Source organism: Lolium rigidum, chromosome 5 (genome assembly GCF_022539505.1).
Source record: "Lolium rigidum isolate FL_2022 chromosome 5, APGP_CSIRO_Lrig_0.1, whole genome shotgun sequence".
Lineage (NCBI taxonomy): Eukaryota > Viridiplantae > Streptophyta > Magnoliopsida > Poales > Poaceae > Lolium > Lolium rigidum.
The window spans coordinates 237,503,832-237,522,815 of NC_061512.1; the positions used below are offsets into that span (position 1 = coordinate 237,503,832).

The 18,984-nt window shown below is 45.0% G+C and overlaps 2 protein-coding genes across 2 annotated transcripts in view; both read right to left on the minus strand.

Annotated features, from left to right (window-relative positions):
- Nucleotides 1–13,538: 13,538 nt before the first annotated feature.
- LOC124657287 lies at nucleotides 13,539–15,545 on the minus strand. Its single transcript, XM_047195861.1, has 2 exons — nucleotides 14,752–15,545; nucleotides 13,539–14,669 (listed from the first exon to the last, which is right to left on the minus strand). Exons 1-2 carry the CDS (start codon nucleotides 15,543–15,545, stop codon nucleotides 13,901–13,903), a joined length of 1,563 nt encoding a protein of 520 aa, XP_047051817.1. The 3' UTR covers nucleotides 13,539–13,900.
- Nucleotides 15,546–17,443: 1,898 nt separating this feature from the next.
- LOC124657288 (peroxidase 55-like) overlaps nucleotides 17,444–18,984 on the minus strand; it is a 2,071-nt gene continuing 530 nt past the window's right edge. Inside the window, exons 3-4 of the mRNA XM_047195863.1 lie at nucleotides 18,186–18,377; nucleotides 17,444–18,098 (exon numbers count right to left, since the gene is read on the minus strand). Of these exons, the coding sequence (XP_047051819.1) occupies nucleotides 17,523–18,098; nucleotides 18,186–18,377 (768 nt within the window). The 3' untranslated portion in view covers nucleotides 17,444–17,522. The remainder of the gene's footprint in view (nucleotides 18,099–18,185; nucleotides 18,378–18,984) is intronic.

The following is an 18,984-nucleotide window of genomic DNA, read 5'->3' on the forward strand; positions in this document are numbered from 1 at the left end:
ACTAGATTAAATTGAAAATGGCCAGCGCATGCATAAAAAGTACACAGTGTACAAATTAGCCAATGAACAAGGCCATATAAAATGTGTTAATAATAATAATAATAATAATAATAATAATAATAATAATATCATCGTGCTTAACAGAAAGGAGTAATTCATCTGAAGAGCATTTCACTTGGGAATTTCGCAAACAAAAATGTTCCACGGAGTACTAGTTTTCAAAAGAAAATTGAAAATGGCTAGCTCAGTCATAAACTTGGTACTATTCCCTAGTCCAACCGGCGACCGTACATACACTGGTACACACATCCAACACGAGTATGTTGTACTCAGGCAAGTATTGCTCGCGTCCTTGGAGATTTATACGAGGGGAGATCGAATGTGGTGAGAGGGGCCTATTTATGCACTTCAATTGGTTGCTAACAAGGTCACTGGCAGCACTGTCCGCCATTTATCGATTCGAGGTAAGGTCTGCATGGAAAAGATGCATCTTGACCAGGGCCGGCCCTAACATATCAGGGTGCCGGTGCAAGACAAAAAAGGGGCCCTATACACAAGCAATAGAGAAAATTTCTGAAATTTAATTTAATCAAAATTTAATCATTTAACATAATCTTGGACTCTCCTCACGATCTTATTGCATTTCAGCTCAAATTCTAGCTCTCACTTCTTTTTACACTTGTGCTTGCACTCCACATCTTGCACTCTGGATCTCCAGCCGACCCTCCAGCTTGTATGGACTTAATTTATCATCTAAGTTATCCCAATTTGCTGGATCCCAATTTTCCCTAGCAGATTACTATCGTATTACTATCGTGCTGGCCCTTGCTACTGACCGCCAGGCGCTGCCGCCGCCGCGCCGGCCGCCTGCCGGCCCCTGCCCAGCTGCTGCTGCCGATTCCCCTCCCGATTTCCTCCTTTCTTTCAATATTTTGCCTTGCTCAAGGCTCAAGCACATGAGGATTGGAGAATAAGGAAGGAGAAGTGAAGAACAAATCAAATCAAATCGGCAGGAATGAGCAAGAACAAACTAATCTTGAAGAATATATAGAAGGGGATTGTACTGACCATTGCAAATTCGGAAGAGATTTCTTGGGAATCAATGAATCATGATCTCCTTCCCTATCAATTCCTCCAAAACGGCTAGAAATATCGACGAGCGAGAGCCGCCCCATCCTCACTGCCACGGCGGTGATTGGGGTTGGGTCAGGGTGCAGGTGGACATGTCCGTGGACCGGCCCGCCTCAGCCGTAACAGCCGCAACTATAAAATGCAGGGATAGCAGGAGCCCACGGACAGACGCGCGCAGGCTGTGCCGGTCCAGCAGGTTATGCAGGAATAAAAGCCCACGTAACTTTAAAAAGGCAATTTATCAGCTACGCTCGACCTTTCAGGTTGGAACAGGCTGTTGCGGCTGAGTGGGTGACCGAACGCGAGATGTTGTGGCCACGACGTACATGCCGATGAGAACGAGGAGCGGTGCAGCCTATTTGAATTAAGGAAATTTTCAACGGATCCAACCAAAAAAGATGATAAAAGTGTTCACTTTGTTTGCGTTGATCCGCGGACACCAAATCAGTTTTACAGGGCTTTCGAGTCTGTTTGCGTCAGGAGTATGTTGAACAAGCCAAAGCAAAAAATTTCTCCTGACAACGTCAACGTCAGTAAAGGCGGTTTAACGTCCTGCCGCCGGTGATTACTGCCCCCCGCGCGGGGGCGGCGGTTACCGCGCGTGGCCAGTAGATTGGTGCGTTTTCGCTGCCGTTTCGCACGCGGGAAGCGGCTTGCGGTCGATCGGCGTTTCCCGCCCCACTGTGCCTATATATGATCGACGTCGGCAGGCGAGAAGGACACACCTCAAATCATCCATGGCTGAGCATGACCGCACCTGGGGTCCCATTGTTGAGATGACCCACCGCGCCTACCCGGATTATCTGGACCTCGCCGCCATCCACGCGAGGGAGGCGTTCGCAGAGGAGCAGACGACCGCGTAGGGCCGCTAGGCTGAGCAGCTGGAGGTGAACGCGGCGGCGACCATGTCCCACCTCCAGGCGAAACTCGCGGAGGCTAGGGCGGAACTAGCGGTGGCGAGGGTGGTGACGGCGGCGGACAAAACCGACCTGGCGGCGGCCCCAGCCGCGGACGCCATCATCCACACCGTCGACGACGAGGACGACGACGACGTCGGTTGGAGGAGGCGCTGGCGCGAGAGGAGGCGGAGGAGGAGCTGGCGGCGGTGTAGAGAGTCCAATGGGAGTCCGCTCTGGTCGAGGCCATCGAACGCCGCCGGTAGGGCGAGGAAGCCTCCCCGCGATGCGGGTGGCGCATGGCGGTCGCTGCCCGGATGCGCTCCAATAGTAGACCGCGCGACTGCGAGTAACCCCATCGTAGTTTTAAGTTAACTCGACTAACCATCTCTGTAAAAATTGTCCTTTTGTCCAATCAGTAGTAATGAGAATTTTTTGCTTATCTCTGTCACTGCTCCGGATACAACCAACACTGACGTGCGGCACGACCACGCAATGTCCAGTTGTCCACAGATGCAAACGCGGCACATATTTGGGTCAACCCGTATGCGTCTTAGCGGACATGTCGGCTATTGTGCGTCACGATTCAAAACGGTGAAGTAAAGATATCTTTTTAGTACGCCTTAATTGCTTCCGGTAAGTTTGTATCGCCACAAGGGGATCGAGCGTGAGGCCAGCGCAGGCAGTGAGGATCAAACGAAAAGCAGCAGCGTAGCGACAAGCAGGAAAGAAGTCTACATAACCCTCACAACTGTCATCTTTTGGACGCAGCACCCCCTCATGTTTAAAGTGGACCATTTAACCCCCTCAACTATACAATACCGGGTAATTAGCCCCCTGAGTCCTGATTAGCTGTTTTGGAGTCCGGTTTTGGTGTCATGGAACTCTGCCAAAACCAGGTACAGTGAGAGGAGATCGTGGCCGTGGCCAAGTCTATCGGCTGCATCTCTCCCATCCCGACTAGCAGCAACGCTCGCATCTTAGTAGCAGCAACGGCTTCTGCGTCCTCCGTCCCATGCAGCGACGGGTGGGTCAGTGCGCCTGTCCTGCACATCCTCTGTATTGCTTCCTATCCCGAGCAGCGGCGGCACTTTGGACCAGCAAGGCTCGCCTAGGTTCCAGACATTAAATCGAGTAAACGAAGTCTAGATTGGGGCTACACGGAGGTAATAAGTAAATTTGTGAAGCTAATTTTGAGGATAATAAATCAGATTGAAGATTTTTTGAGGATTTCAGGCGCTGGAAGACAGGTCGGTGCCGGTGATTACGGACACCTTAGATCGATTCCGGTGGCTTGGAGTAGAGAACGTCTCACCGGAACGTCTCACCTTAGATCTACAGGGAGCTATCTTCAGGAGACGAATCCAGAACTGTATCCATCTAGTAAGCCAATGTAGCAAGCTGCAGCACATGGGAATCCAGCATTGGCAAAGTATAATCATTGCCAGGGGATCAAAAGACAAACCACGGTTATCAAGAACAACACATCAGGGATCTGGCCGCCAAACCATCAACGGCTCACATACAGTTCTTGGATGGTTTGCATCAGCGACAACAAATGTGAGCCTGGGCGTCGTATATTTTGTAGGAATTGACACAGAGGAGCCGTCGGAAATCTGCGATGGCCTCGGGGTCTCCTCATCCATGGAAGCGGCTGGTATATTTTGAGGATTGCGAGGGCGGCTGGCAGTTTGGAGCGCCGGAGAGGTGCAGGAGACAGGAGAATTATTTTTACAAAGACTAGAGTTCTTACACTAACTAGTGGGCCTAGGGTGACAAATCAAAGGTTACCACATTATCTCAACGCCACTTGTGCAAAACCGCTAGCCAAAACAGCCAAGGGGGTCTTTTACCCGGTTTTGTATAGTTGAGGGGGTTAAGTGTGCTAGTTCATAGTTGAGGGGGTGTAGTGTCCCAAACGTGATACTTGTGGGGGTCATATAGACTTCTTTCCGACAAGCAGCCCGCGCGCAGCGGCACCATCGTATGGATGCTGGTGGTTGTAAGTGCGCTGTGCAGGCTATTAGCAGGATAAGCAGGCCTAGAAGGTATATGCGGACTGTGCTCCGAAGCCCATTTAGATATTGCAGGTTGTCCGCAAGGCCACTTTGGCTGTTGGAGCGGCGCGGCCGGAGCGGGCCTGCGGATGCCCGCGTCCACCTGCACCCTGAGGGTTGGGGAACCGAAAAGTGAACGAGGAGCCGAGGAGGCCAGGGGAGAAGACGATGAGTACGAAAGTTTCCACACGGCCGGGCCAGACTGAGTCAATACGCTTTCCTTAATTTATCGGTGCGTGCGTAGAGGTGAGCTGATTTTGATTGGATTTTTTCTCTTTCCAAACGTGAGCTGCGTACTAGCTTTTTTTTTTTTTGAGCAGACGGACTTGTACTAGCTAGTATACGTATTAGTAACATATAGATGGGTGAGGCCCCTAGCGATCGGGGGCCCAGTGCGGCCGCACTGGTTGCACTGCCTCAGCGTCGGGCCTGATCTTGACGCTGTGATTTCATTCTTGGTGATCGGCTTGTAGTTTCGCTCAGCGTTTAAAATTTATTATATATTTCCTTAGGAGTATTTTTTTTTAAATTTTAACATTTGTAGACGAGTAGATCTACAATTTCCTAGAATATATATACTAGGGCGATGTAGATCTTTGTCTAAGAATGTCAAAATTAAAAACTTTGAGCATGGAAGTTGTGTGAAATAGTGAGGTGAGGCTACTTCTCGAAGAAAATTTGAAATGGTCGACCATGTGCGACACATTTTAGAAAATTTGTCTAAAAAAGTTTCAAAGGAAACACACCTTTACAAGAAGGTGATTCTAACAAAGGACAACCTGACTAAAAGAAGATGGATATGATGTACTAAATGTGTTTTTTGTGGTATAAAGAAAACAATTGACCATCTATTTATATCTTGTCAATTTTCTCGTTTAGTTTGAAGAGTAGTGCATTTTACTTTTAATATAACTCCACCCATGAACATAACAAATCTGTTTGGTAATTGGTTAAATAGAATCGATAACAAAACAAAGAAACAAATCCGTATTGGGGTTTGTTCTTTAGTTTGGATAATTTGGAATTGTCGGAATGAGGTATTGTTCAATATGTGTGCTAATCCCAAAAAAAAAATAAAAAATACATGTTATGCACATGGCGGCTTCTTTGATTCATCAGTGGAAACTTTTGGATGTCGGATGCAATCGTTTAATGGCGGTTGTTCGGACTATTTTCAACTAGGGTGGCTGGTTACACTCTAGACACATTGGATATATCACATAGACTTTTTATAGCTTCATCTTTTTTTCATTGGCTGATTTTTGCAGCCACTTTGGTTGACCCGTGAGCGGGATGTTATAGATATTATACTTTGATACTTTGAATTCTGTTTCAATAAAAAGCCAGTGTGCATTGATCAGATGCGGAGGCTGGGGCAGCTCCGATTTCAAAAAAAAAAGAGAGAATAGATTCATAACTTAGACGTATCTTTTTCATGTAGAACTTATGCTAAATCGAATCACCATTTGCAGATCGAAATAGAATTAAAATGATCTAGGATCACAGAGAGAAAGGTTGCATACACTTACACTCTCGCCGGCGCCTATCCGACTAGGGACGCTCGAACGGAACAGAGCATGCACCACGCCCCTCGTCTCTCTGATCCTGGCTCACGAGTCACTACTCACGCCCCTCAGGCCGCAGGTTGGATCTGTTCCCGCTTCGTCTCTGCTCAACTCCGGCCGATGCCGCCGCCCGCCGGCATCGATCATCTCCGGGCTCCCCTCGGCCTCCTCTACCCATTCTCCGCCGACGCCTTACCTTCCCGCCCCGGCCACTCGGCTTCCCCGGTGCGGCCGCTCGGTGGCCTTGGGCGTTGCCGACCGGGCGTCCCTAATCTAATGTCCGGCGTTAGCGAAGGGTCCGGGACGGCTCCATGGGGCAGAAGGCCAGCGCCAGCCGCCGTAGCCATACCGAAGCCCACGGTAAGCTTCTCTTCCAGCTCCTTCGACCTCCGGTGCAATTTGGTGGATCGCAAAGATTGTTCGGAGAAGTCCACCTCGTCTTTTGTTCATACCATTGGCACCGGGTGTTGTTGCAGGTGGACCGATTGTTTCGTGCCAACATGATGATGATTCTCAAGGTAGCAACACAGCAGTTGTTTCCGCTATTAAGCAATTAATGGAGATGGGGCATAACCTGCTTGGAATAATAGGTTGCAACACAGCAGGAGGTTCATTGCCATACCTTCCGGAGGTACGTCACGAGATGTGGATTGATCATGGGAGACTCCTGTTGCAAGTAAATATCAGCAGAGCAATTAAGTAAAAAAAATATGTACGCAATCTCCTACAGTCCTAGTGCAGTATATCAGTAGCTTTGCTTCGATCCGTTACCGCTAGCTCTTCAGCAGAAAACAGTTCTCAGTCCTCGGTTATCATGACAAAGACTAGACTTGCTACAGCTATTTCTCTTACAAGCTGTGTCTCATGTTTCACTTGCCGCGATTAATTGTTCTAGTTTAGGTTCAGCTTAAAACCAGGATTTGTGAAACAACCTCACGCTATTATCCGTGAAGATTTTGACTCTGTCCAATCAAATGCTGAACTTGTCCACTTGTGCGTGCAGGAAATATGGCATCATATACGTTCCCTAATGCCGATGCGAGACGCTGCCAGGGCTGCCTGTGTGTCTCATGCCTTTCTTCACTCCTGGAGATGCCATCCCAATCTCAACTTCGACATGAGAACAATGTGCTCAAACAAAATTTTACTTAGGTTGGCACGGGCCTATAATGATAATAAAAGAGACAGGACAGAGTATAACAACAATATTGGCAAAGTTCTGTCAAACCACAGACGCGCTGGTGTGAAGACACTCAAGCTTCACTTCCACGGCCCTTTCAATACCAAATCTTATAACCGTCTCAGTAGTTGGCTTCAAATTGCTATTACGCCAGTCCTGGAAGAACTTTTCCTTAATCTGGTGTTAGAGAATTCAAAGTATGACTTCCCTTGCTCACTTTTATCTGACGGGAGTGGAAACACGATTCGGCATCTGCACCTTGGTAATTGTGTCTTATGTCCCACAGTTAACCTTAGTTTGAGATGCCTGACGGAGCTGCATCTGCGTAGTGTGCGTGTAACCGGGGATGAGTTATGGCGCCTTCTTTCCAATTCATTTGCCCTGGAAATTTTGATACTCAAAGAATGTCAAGATATAATTTGCCTCCAGATACCTTGCCATATGCAGCGGTTGAGCTACCTGGAGGTGTCTGAATGCTGTAGACTTGAACTTATAGAGAATAAAGCTCCAAATATCTCCAGCTTTGATTTTAAGGGTGGTGAAATACAACTCTCGCTTGGAGAGGCGTTGCAAGTGAAGAAGCTCAAGTTGAACCATTGGTGTGCTATCAGTTATGCTATCGACGAGCTTGCATCCAGTGTGCCAAATCTTGAGACTCTCACTTTATGGTCTTCTCGTGAGGAGGTATGGTCTTGCATTTCAGGTGATAAATATGTTCTTCACGGTAGCCATATCTTGGAATATAATTAATCTGAGACATGTCAATGCAGATTGTCAATGCACCGATGGTACCAAGCAAATTCCTCCACCTCAAGGTCTTGAGTATTTCTGTTCAAAGTTGGATCCACATGTGGGAATATGATTTTTTATCTTCGGTTTCTTTCCTTGATGCTTCTCCTTCCTTGGAGACTTTTGACTTGTCTGTAAGTCGATGTTTATCCTGCTAGGGTTATTTAATAACCTTCGTGGAATCATTTACTCAAATAGCTTAGCCCTTTATCTTCAGGTACCAGTGCCATCAAGGTATGACTGGATTATTGGAGACCCCTCAACTCTGAGGAAAATGCCGGAACGCCACCATGACAAGCTTAAGACTGTGAGGATCACGGGTTTTTGCTGCCAAAAGAGCTTGGTTGAGCTGACACGCCATATTCTAGAGAGTGCACGGTCACTGAAGCGCCTTACATTAACCACTATTGATGAGGATTACCTGCTCTATGGCGGCCACAACCGTTTCAGGAAATGCCCTGCCCTGGACAAGGAGTTTATCAGGGAGGCGCGCAAGTCTAACATGGCTGTGAAGACGTACATTGAGGGGAAAGTTCCCTCTACAGTTCAGTTAGAGGTTTTTAAGCCTTGCAGCCAGTGTCATGCTTTGTGAAATTTAGAGGTCGAAGTATTGTAGTTCCTGACCCCAATGTTCATTTGTGTAGTTCTAGTTGTGATGCCCTTTTGCTTCTTACATACGCAAGTTACCAGAGCTGTCCAATGTTTGGTGGTCTGTGATAGTACATTCTTAGTATGTATTAGTAGCTACATTGTCCAATGTACGCAATTTTTATGGAGGCACTGCCATTGATCATTGATGTGAACTTTTCTGAAAATACTCCTAGTGAAATTTGTATAAGATAATTTAAACTAAAACTTACTGATGGAAGGCTGGCAATTCTGGCAAGTCAGATTCTTGAAAATAAAGTTTTAGATCAAGTAATGTTTTTTCTTCTACTACAGTTTTTAGTATTTCACTTATGACATGCGCACCAGTGTAAATAAAATTATGCCAGGCGGGTCCACAACTTTTACTGCTGTATGGTACGTAACTTATCCAGGGAAAGTAGCCGGATGCCGATCGTAGGATCATATGATCATGATATGGTAGCTTACAATAAGGTTCTTCTAATTTTTTTTGTTGTGAAAATAAATACTCAAAGCTTGATTATGTTTCCTGAGAAATAAAACGAACGCTCAGGAAACGTGTTAGTATGGTTACAGGTGAATGGTGGTGGTGGCTTGCCAGCAGGAAATTGTTGTTCTTTGGAAAAGGAGGGGAATTCCCGTCCTCTGCATTGCATAGCCAGGGATACCTAGAGCTGAGGTACGTTACTGCTATCATTAGCCGGCTATATATAGGCCTGAGGCTAAATCTACGAGGCTAAATCTGCTCGAGAACTCTTCTAATTCGCCGTTCAATCATCAGATAGCCGGGCGTGGTGCTGAGAAGTTTGCACTGCAACGGAGCCATCAGCCGGTTAACAATATGGAGTCGTCACGCGGTTCCTCGGCTGCCGCTGCCGTCCTCGTCCTTGTGCTGCTCCTCGTGACCACCGGTGAGTAGGCAAATCTCCCATGATATACTAGGATTTGCTTCATTATATATGCCAGACATACCATATGCATCCGCGTAGGCTGCATGATTCCTCTCATTTATGTTTATTTGTTTGTCACATTCGTTAATCTGATTGCAAACGTACATGTGACCGATGTCGTGGTGTCAGAATTTGATGCATACTATATATAAATTTGAATAGCACAAACTACACCCTTTTGGAAATTGCAGGATTTTTTTTTGTTCTTTGAAAGATCTGGCAAATGCCTGTTTTTCATATATCAGCAGACAACAAAAGACACACATGCCACAAGGGCAACACAATAACCGAAAGGAATGTAGAAGAGGAGAAACAAAAGACCAAGATCAACATGAGCGATCTCTCTCAAGGTGGTAACTGCAAACCATGCCATGCCACAAGGAATTCTCTGATTGATTGGCGTGGAAACATTGTACGACAAACTTCTTTCGTTCAAGCTTGCTCTGAAATTATTACACTTGGGAATCCAGTACTCCTCTAGAGTTTTAAACTTGGTTTTTCAGACATATACGTCCTCCATAAACATACTCATTTTATTTATATATAATGGATGGTAAAATTTGGCGTCTCTGCACCCGAAGATGCAAGCTGCCAATATTGTTTGAGAAGATTACAAGTAACATATGGACACTAAAATCCAAATGGTATGTCTTCAAAGGTGCAGTTTGTAGTGAACCAACTCCTCGGGTGAATCAATAAAAAAACACTATATTTGAAAAATACTTTTGTTTTCTTTGTGTCCAATGAGTAAATGTATATCTGTGTCCTATCACTAATGTAAATCCAAATTAATTGTTTGTATATTTCTAAAATATATTTACGAAACCATGGATATAAGTCTTTTATTTCAAATGTTATCTCTAATTAATAAGATGCAATAGAATACCAGATAAACTGAATACAGAAGGGAAACTATCTATTTTCAGAGGATAGCTTCAACTAGCTGATTAAAGGAATTTAGATAAACAATTGGTAGTTAGATTTTACAAGAAATACAACATTATTTCAAATGAAACATTTTTTTACTTGTGCAACTACAACTCTTCTCCAAACAAACATAAGTATTTTTGGCATCTAGGCTTTAAATAGGCGAGACAACTTCCTTTTATGTGAAAAAGGTTGATGATGTGTGTTTGTCTTGTATCTCTTCTTTGTCAGACGTGGTTACAGCTCAGGCTAAGAAAAAGGTGTGCGCAAAGATGAGTGCCCAGTTCAAGGGGGCTTGCATCTTTAAAGTGAACTGTGAACAGCAATGCAAGAAGGAGGGGTTGCCTCGGGGCCAGTGTATTGGCTTCCGCTGCACATGCGGTGACCATGGATGTTGGACAAGTTAAAAAGTATTAAAAATGCATATTCTTAGCTTAACAAACTTTAAGACGATTTAACCAAGAAGACGCAGTTACTTGGTCAAAATATTGTATTGCTTTGGGATTAAACTATATATAGCTATGTTGCTTCTATTCATCAGTGTGTGTCGTCCAAAATTTGTGCATAAATAGAGTAAAAGGGCGGCGAACAAACTATTAAGTTAAACCGTCTAGACCATTGTATTCTCTGGTGATAGTTCTTTTTTCTTTCTGTCCCCGTTAATGGAAGGTATCTTTGTCTTGTCTATTACTGTAAAGTTGTATCCATTGTTATTTGTTTCTTTTTCTTTAAACATGGTTACAGATCATCTCGTAAAACAGAACAAGAAAACACTTGGCAGGTAGATTTCACTTGTCAATTAATGAGATATACACAAAAATCATTGTAGTTGTACTCCAAACAATCATATGTATAAGAAAAACCTAACTATATATAACGAAAATCTATTTGTTTAATATATCTAGCCATATAACTAGCTCTTCTCTAAACACATATTTACTTTAACATCTAGCCATACAACTATGGGAAATATTTTCCAACACTAGATATATGTGGAAAAAGTTGCTGATATGTGCTTGTGTTGTAATTCTTCTTTCTCAGAGGTGGTTACATCCCAGGCCTACGGGAGAAAGGTGTGCTCAAAACCGAGTGGCAAGTTCAATGGGCCGTGCCTCTTTAGAGTCGACTGCGTACTAGACTGCAAGAAGGAAGGATTCCCTCGGGGCCGTTGCAGCAAATTTGCCGGCAAATGCCTATGCAGCCATCAGGGATGCCCTTACTAGTTTAAGAAAGACAATTTAAAGTTGTCTATTGATATAAAGTTGTATGCATTGTTTATCTATTTCTTTATTTAAAAATCATGGTTACAAAGGATCCCGTAAACCAAAACAAACAGTTATTTTTGGCATGTAGATTTTACTTGCCAATTTATGAGATATACAAAACAAAAAGTCGTTGCAGTTGTACTCCAATGAAGCATATATACATATAATAAAAACATAGGTACATAAAAAAAATCAATTTCATTAGCGACTGCGTTTGTATTAAACATCTAGCCACGCAAGTAGGCGGAATATTTTATAACAGTAGATATATGCGAAAAAGGTTGTTGATATGTGCTTGTGTTGTAACTCTTCTTTGTCAGAGGTGGTTACATCCCAGGCCTACGGGGGAAATGTGTGCTCAAAGCCGAGCGCCCGGTAGTGGGTCCATGCTTCTTTCATGTGGACTGCATATAAGAATGCAAGGAGTGGTTGCCTCGAGGCCGTTGTACCAAATTTGTCGGCAAATGCCTATGCAGCCATCATGGATGCTATATAAGTTAAAATTTGATAAATATACATATTATTAGTGTAAGAAAGACAATTTAATCAATAATGCGCGGTTATTGGATACAATGTATTGTATTGCTATGGGCTTGTCGAGACATACGACACAAGACACACAGCTTATAAGGAAAATAGCTATAGGAAGTCTTGTTCGTGTAAAGTTACCAAGGGATCTTAAACTGGTGAAAACAACTTTCTGAGTTGGCTACAACAGAACATAGCAAAGCTTGAGCTGAAAGATATCTTTACAATTTTTTATTTAGCTAGTCTGCAAATATTTTACTTGCAAGAACTCTCGTATTATCAGCATTTCATTGCGTACCTCTGGAAGGTCTGGCCCAGAATATCTCATTCTTTTGCCACCTTGAGAATTATCATCCTATTGACAGATCCATCTGTAACACCACACCATATGGTTACAGTAAGTACTGAATTTGAAGTACAGACCGAAACGAATTCGAGTATAATAACCAAGCTTCAACTAAACAGTATTTTCGCAAAGCGATGCATCTCTCCCTACAGAATCAATACCGCTCAATCCAACGGAATATTAAAGTGGAGCACATATCCCACTCTGAGTTTACACAGGGCACTGGTTTCCTTGCTACCTTTGTACAACAGCACATTACACAGTCAAATATAATTTCATACAGTGTTCAACATCGTGTTTCGAGCCTTGTGCAGTAAACAAAAATGTACCATTATTTGATTACTAGACCTTATAGCTCTTGAGATCTCCACCAAAATTAATTGTCATGTAGTCAACAGATGAACTTGGCGTCACAAAGAAGCTGGGTTTTTCTATCCACCAAAATACGATCTTACACTGAAACAAGCATCACCCTGAAGGATTAGAGCAACATAAATAAATCGACTTGCTCCTCTGAGACAAAATAAGATCATACACAGCAGCAGAGCATCGCAGAGTACGAAGTAACATTGGGGATCGCAATATACTGATCCCAAGCAAATTATTCTCCAAAAAATCAAACAATCCGTATATGTATGTGGCTTATTACAGGATTGAATTCACAGAAGGCGTAGCCGCTCCCGCTGCATGGAGATGAACCGATTCAGCGCCAGCACTCCCATTATGTGGCAAATGGCAATAGCTCTAATATGTCCCTACAGCCCTACCATGGCAATAATTAATGAACTAATACAATACCAAAATTCCTCCAATCAGATGTACCCACGTCTTCAGAATCTGAATGATGAACATTCAGTAAACCTAACCTCTAGTATGTGCAGAAACTAATTAGACTGGAATAGCGCTCTTAGATTTATCATGGGGATTACATTCACAATACAGTTCTTACTTTAGTTACTACACATATTTCTGCACTAATTTTTGTATTGTGTCTTATTCGAAGCATAACAAACTGTTGGTGAAGTAAATCTCGCAAGGACATGTATATAGCAAGAAGAACAGAAACAACCCACAAATGCCTTGCTTGCTTCTTCTTGGCTATCCAAAGTGGTTGAGAAGCAGCTGAGATCTTGATTTACTGCAAGTACAATCTGTTATTTTCAGCCTGAATGCTGATAAAGAAGTTAGAAACATTTGATCAGTACATACAAGAAAAAGATACAGAAGTTGGAAGTACAACAATGATTTACAATCAATCAGTGTTACTCTCATAGTCTCATCCCAAAAACCATCAACAGCTAAATTTGAGCGAACTTACTTGTTGCCTTGTAGATAGATATCTGAAGCTAACTGGAAGGTTGATACAAGTAGAGAAATGCATATTTCCAAGAGTGCATGATTCAAAGAAGAAACTAGCTGGTAAACCATTCAATAGCAAGTAGCAACACTTAAAATTTAACAACATTCGCAAGAGAAAAATAAACAGATATAATTGCAACTATTTTTGGGTAAAAATTAACCAATCCTCGTAAAGTACACACACAATACAGATAACTCAAACATCGTGTGCAAGCCATTTCTTATATTGCTCAAGTAGATGGTAAATAATATAGAATCCCATGTGAGATGAATTTCTAGACTATTTGTTTCCAGGGAACTCTTCAATCCAGCATGGCGTGTATGCAAAAGATTTGATCCTCTCCCTTTCATTAATTAGCGCTTTGAAATGTATATAATCCTTTGGGTATATATTTCTTAAATTTTCAATCTTCGAGCCATTCAAATGATATGCCAATCCTGTCCGGACTGATGCACTCAACAAGACAATCTCTTTATATGGGTGAAACCCAAGTACCTCAATATCATCAGAATCTAAATTATCACTATGCTCTTCATCGAAGTAACACTCTCCAACCATATCTCCATTGTTAAGGGCACCGTGATTGCTGCAGCTCCATACCAATTTATTTTCAACTATTGCTTTCATCTTGTCTTCTAAGTTACAATTATCAACCATGTCTTCGATTTCATCATTGTCAGAGTTCCATTCAAATTTATTCTCAATTGTTGATTTCTTGTGGTCTTCTGGAGAACTGGATGAAAGGAACAGGTTGTAGTTAATATCTTCTAAGACCCATTGAACTCGTTGATAAAACCGTTGAGGTGCTAGCACGAGCATCAGGTCTTTGTCATGCTTCAGAATCCACTCCATCTGGCCACACGATTCATTAAGGGTCCAAACTCGAAGCCAGCACTTCATCCGATGCCAACCCTTGTCAAGCTCCACAAAGTACAACCCCCTTTTTGATCTTACAATCTGAACATATGGATAGTAGTCGTCTCTGGTATCATCTTCTATATCCACTGGTGGTTTAACTACGCTGTACGTATTATTGGACACTGATATCCTGTAGAATCACGCAAGACTTTCTTAAGCAGAAATCGGTGAGACAAAAGTGAAATCAGATACAAAGCGAAGTAAGTAGGTACCTCATAACAAAATTAGCTCTGAAATGCACATAAAGTGTTCCTCGAAAGTAGGCGGCATTGAAGCGCCGGTGACTACTCACTTGCATCTCACCATAGATCCCTGCAGCATCCCCTTCTCTGACGAAATTCTTCTCCTCCCAACATCCCGACTTTGATGAGAACACATACATCTTGCATAGGGACGGTGCCCATTCAGAGGGGTCTACCTTGTCTCCAGGAAGATTCTTACCCAAAGTGGGGATCATAAACACCTCGTAGTAGGGCGATACCACCGGATCATAGATTAGATGCTCGCGGTACAGCACGCTCCCGGCACCGTGCTCCGACGGGCACGTCGGCAGAGTATTCCACCATCGCGTAGCAGGGTTAACCACGCGGTTATTGCTAAGCAAGAGGAGGCCGTTGCAGTGATCCCGGATGCTGTAGTCGCGCCAATCATCGCAGTCGTCATCCCAGATATGGCCGCAGTGGGGGCTGGTGGACGGCAGGAAGCTCAGGCTGCCGCTGACCGCACGGGGCGAGGGGCGGGCGAGGAATTCCGGGAACTTGTGGTCGTCGAAGTGGATGAAGAGGCCGGCGAGGGCGAGCGGGAGCAGGTCGGCGCGCAGGAGGCGGCGGCCGTCGACGGCGTCGCGCCAGGCCCTGCAGACGCAGCGGGACGCGGCGAGCCAGCGCGGAGGGACGCGGCGGAGGACGTTGGCGAGCACGTCGCCCGGCAGGCGCGCCGGCTGCGGGTCGGTGGCTGCCGCGTCCCCGTCGGCCAAGTCGGCAGGCTTCGCCTCGTCGCCGGCCATCCGCCTCGCCGTGATAGTGCGATCCGGGAGATCTTTGATGTCGAAATCTCAGGGAGGTGGCCGCGGCGTCTAATTGAATCTAGAGCTCGCTGGTTTTCCGGCAAAATGCTTCAAGATGGCGACGGTGACAGCAGGACAAGAGCACAGCTCCTTAGGAAGTGTCGCCGGTGATGCGGCATCGGCAGCTGACTGGGGCTCGGAGGACGCCGCCGTGACGATAGGGAGTAGAAGCAGTAGCGCGGCTGGTTCACCGGTGAAGGCAAGAGGATGCGGCCGCGGTGGCTTGGGTAGCTTCAGTCTTCAGAGTTGAGAGGATCGAAATTTCCCTCTTCTTCCTCTATGCTTTTTCTTTGACAATGTGTATTATGTATATGTTAGAATGTCTAAAGGCATCATTGTTATATTTTCATCATTTGTAAATTTTGTAAGTCTCTTGTTAACTTCCGTAGCAACGCACGGGTATTTATGCTAGTAAAAAAAAGTTTGATTCGATCTAGTAAATAGAACTTTATCACCTCATTATCCGCATTGATAGTAAAAAATCTCACTTCTCATGAAGTTTATTTTCGGGCTAAGCATAAGCTCAAACATGCATTTTCAGAGTTATGTGACACACAAAGGACATCTTTAGATTCATGGCATTCTTAAGGTTATGTGACTGTTAAAGGACCGTGTCATCGGGATATTGTAACATGGCAACGTCATTGTCAACCAGGTCAGGAGCCAAACCACAAAACAAACCATTTTATTATGCTTGCAGAACTATTTTAGTCAAGGATTCACTCACCATATTGAACAAAAAAGGTGCCATTGGGTTCCTTGCCTCACTTCTTTAGCACTCTGAAAATAAGGTCCCGCTCACGTGGAGAAGAAGGTGAGCCTTCGTGTCGTTGAAGAGACCTTCGTGGTAGTATGTATCTCTCCAACATACCTCGCTTCGTGTGAGGGAACACATGAATATATCTTCGTCTCCACCTTCTCAAAATAGGCTCGGTCTCGCTCTTCGTCGAGTTTACTTTTCTTGTGATATGCATCATGCTTGATATACTTATATATTGCTATCATTTGTGTTACATATATCTTTTGCCTATCTTGTTTAGCTTAAATTATTATTGTTGCACTTAATTTAGCCTAGCATATTTAGGTTTTTGTGCTTGTATAATAAATATTAGTTTAAATCTGTATCCCTACAAGCTAAATCCATAATTATTTTTAAAAAGCCTATTCACCCCCTCTCCTTCTAGTCGACATCTCATAGTTTGAGGGTCCCATTATGAAAATTACAGAAAAAAGTTCATCACACCATCTTTCACCACCTCCTAACGATGTTGTAGTAGTATCCTACCTTTCCACAACTATTTTCATATTCTTGAAACAAACACGATACGAATACAAATGTAGATTGTATGTTACTCGAATATGATATGGATGCGGACTAGATATTTTCCCAATCCAAAACAGATACAAATATAAAAGGATACAAATATGCTGAGTAATGGAGTCTGTCTTATTATGAGTCAATTATAGGATGATAGAGATACAAACATATTTGTACAACACAATAGTTTCATATTGACCACTTTGGTGTTTTTTCAAGTTGGTTAATTGGCATATTGGGCTAGAATTACTAAAATTTATTAACATAATTTTATTTGAAACGATTTGTATATCCACATTTGCTTCAAAATTGAGCACCACATTTGCTTTGTAAAAAGAATTAGCACATCCATTTCCACTGTTTTTCATACCTACCACATCCATTTTCGACTTTTCGAATACGAATGCCGGATAATTTAAACTATCCACTACTAAATAATTTGAATTATCCACTATGATGCCCCGCCGCCGGCGGGTGAACCTGGTTTCATTCGCCGGGGAGGAGGAGGGGATGGGCTGGGGAGGAGGTGGCGTGTCCATGAACACCTTTGGCGTTTTCTTGGAAAGAAAATGCGTACATTTCGATCACAAGTGTACTTGTTACTGCTTGTTGAAGGCGGTGCAGTCTCGTCTGATCTCCCCGCCCCGGCCGCTCTTCACCCCGGCTCTCCCGAGCTTGACCATGGCCTCCTTGAACGCCTCGAAGAAGAGCGTCTGGTTCCCGGCGAACCCCTCCACTACGGGCCGCGACGCGGCGCCGTCGTGCAGCGCCTGATCGGAGGCGAACAGCCCGAGCCCGCCGGCGAGGTTGGCGTAGTAGGTGTTGTCGAAGACGGTGGGCGTGACGGGGTCCATGTCGACGGCGATGGTCGGGCCGACGTCGCGCGGGCACGCCGCCATCAGCTGCCGCGCGTACGACGCCCTGTAGTACGACGGGCCCGCCACCGCGCTGGAGCGGTAGAGCCGGCCGGCGAAGCGCGTGCAGTGGGAGAAGCCGACGGTGTGCGCGCCCGAGAGCGCGACCATGTCGTCGACGGTGAGGTTGTTGTCGGCGAACATCGCGGCGATGGTGTCAGGCTGCATGTCCGGCCCCGGCAGCCTGCCCGTGACGTCGCTGGCCTTGGAGACGAGCCCGTCCAGCCGGCCGAGCTCCACCGTCCAGCGCGGGCCGGACGACTGCCACGCCAAGGCATTGCGGTGCAAACATTTGTCAGGACGGGAGGTGCGAAACATGGCAAGGTTAAGACGGGGCGTATAGTATACCATGGTGACGACGTCCCTGGCGGCGAGGGCGAGGACGTCGGCGCAGGAGACCACGCCGGGGCAGGCCTTCTCCACGGCGGCCTTGGCGCGCACGACGGTGTCGAAGCCGTCGCCGGCGAGGGACTGGTTGTCCGGCGCGTCCTTCTCGGCGTCGTTGGTGACGGACGCGATCATCACCGACGCGTCGCAGCCCTGCACGGTAGACAGCAATGTCAAATTAACAACAGCAGGTGAAACTGAAACCGAGGAATGCATGGTGACGTGGACCGGAAACGGCAACGTGGCACCTGGTCTGCCAGCATGGACTTCCGACAAATCTGGTCTGAATACTTTGAATTTTCATCTACTCCAGTTGACAGAGAGGTCGTGCGATCACATGGCAGAAGCGACGAGCCCGTGATCGGGAGCCCATCGAGCTTCGCCCACTGGGCAGCAATAATCTCCTACAGTACCTCTACCTAACCTCACTAGTAGTAGTGTACTAGTGTAATGGTAAAATTAGGCAGTAATCTGTACTAGTGTAGTTAAATGGAATCAATCGATTCATGGCAGATTAATGGGATCATCAGTACAGATGAAGACAACGAGACATGGACAAGCAGCTCGTGCTGCTGAGCTGGAGAAAAGGAAGAGAAAATAATAGCAGCTGCAATTTGCAATGTTTTGCAGGTCTGCAAATGCAACTAGCTATGGCATATCCATGGCCGGAAATTGGGAGAAATCCTCTTGATTCTTGATCGATGTGAAGTTCCAAGTTCTAACACTGACGAAATCGTGGAAGCTTTTCAGGAAAGAACCC

Bases quoted from the DNA above. Each gene is read 5' to 3' on its own strand.
- LOC124657287 (XM_047195861.1), bottom strand. From the start codon at position 15,545: ATGGCCGGCGACGAGGCGAAGCCTGCCGACTTGGCCGACGGGGACGCG. The intron at 14,670-14,751 runs GTACCTACTTAC...GTGATTCTACAG, and splicing joins AGAGCTAATTTTGTTATGAG to GATATCAGTGTCCAATAATA.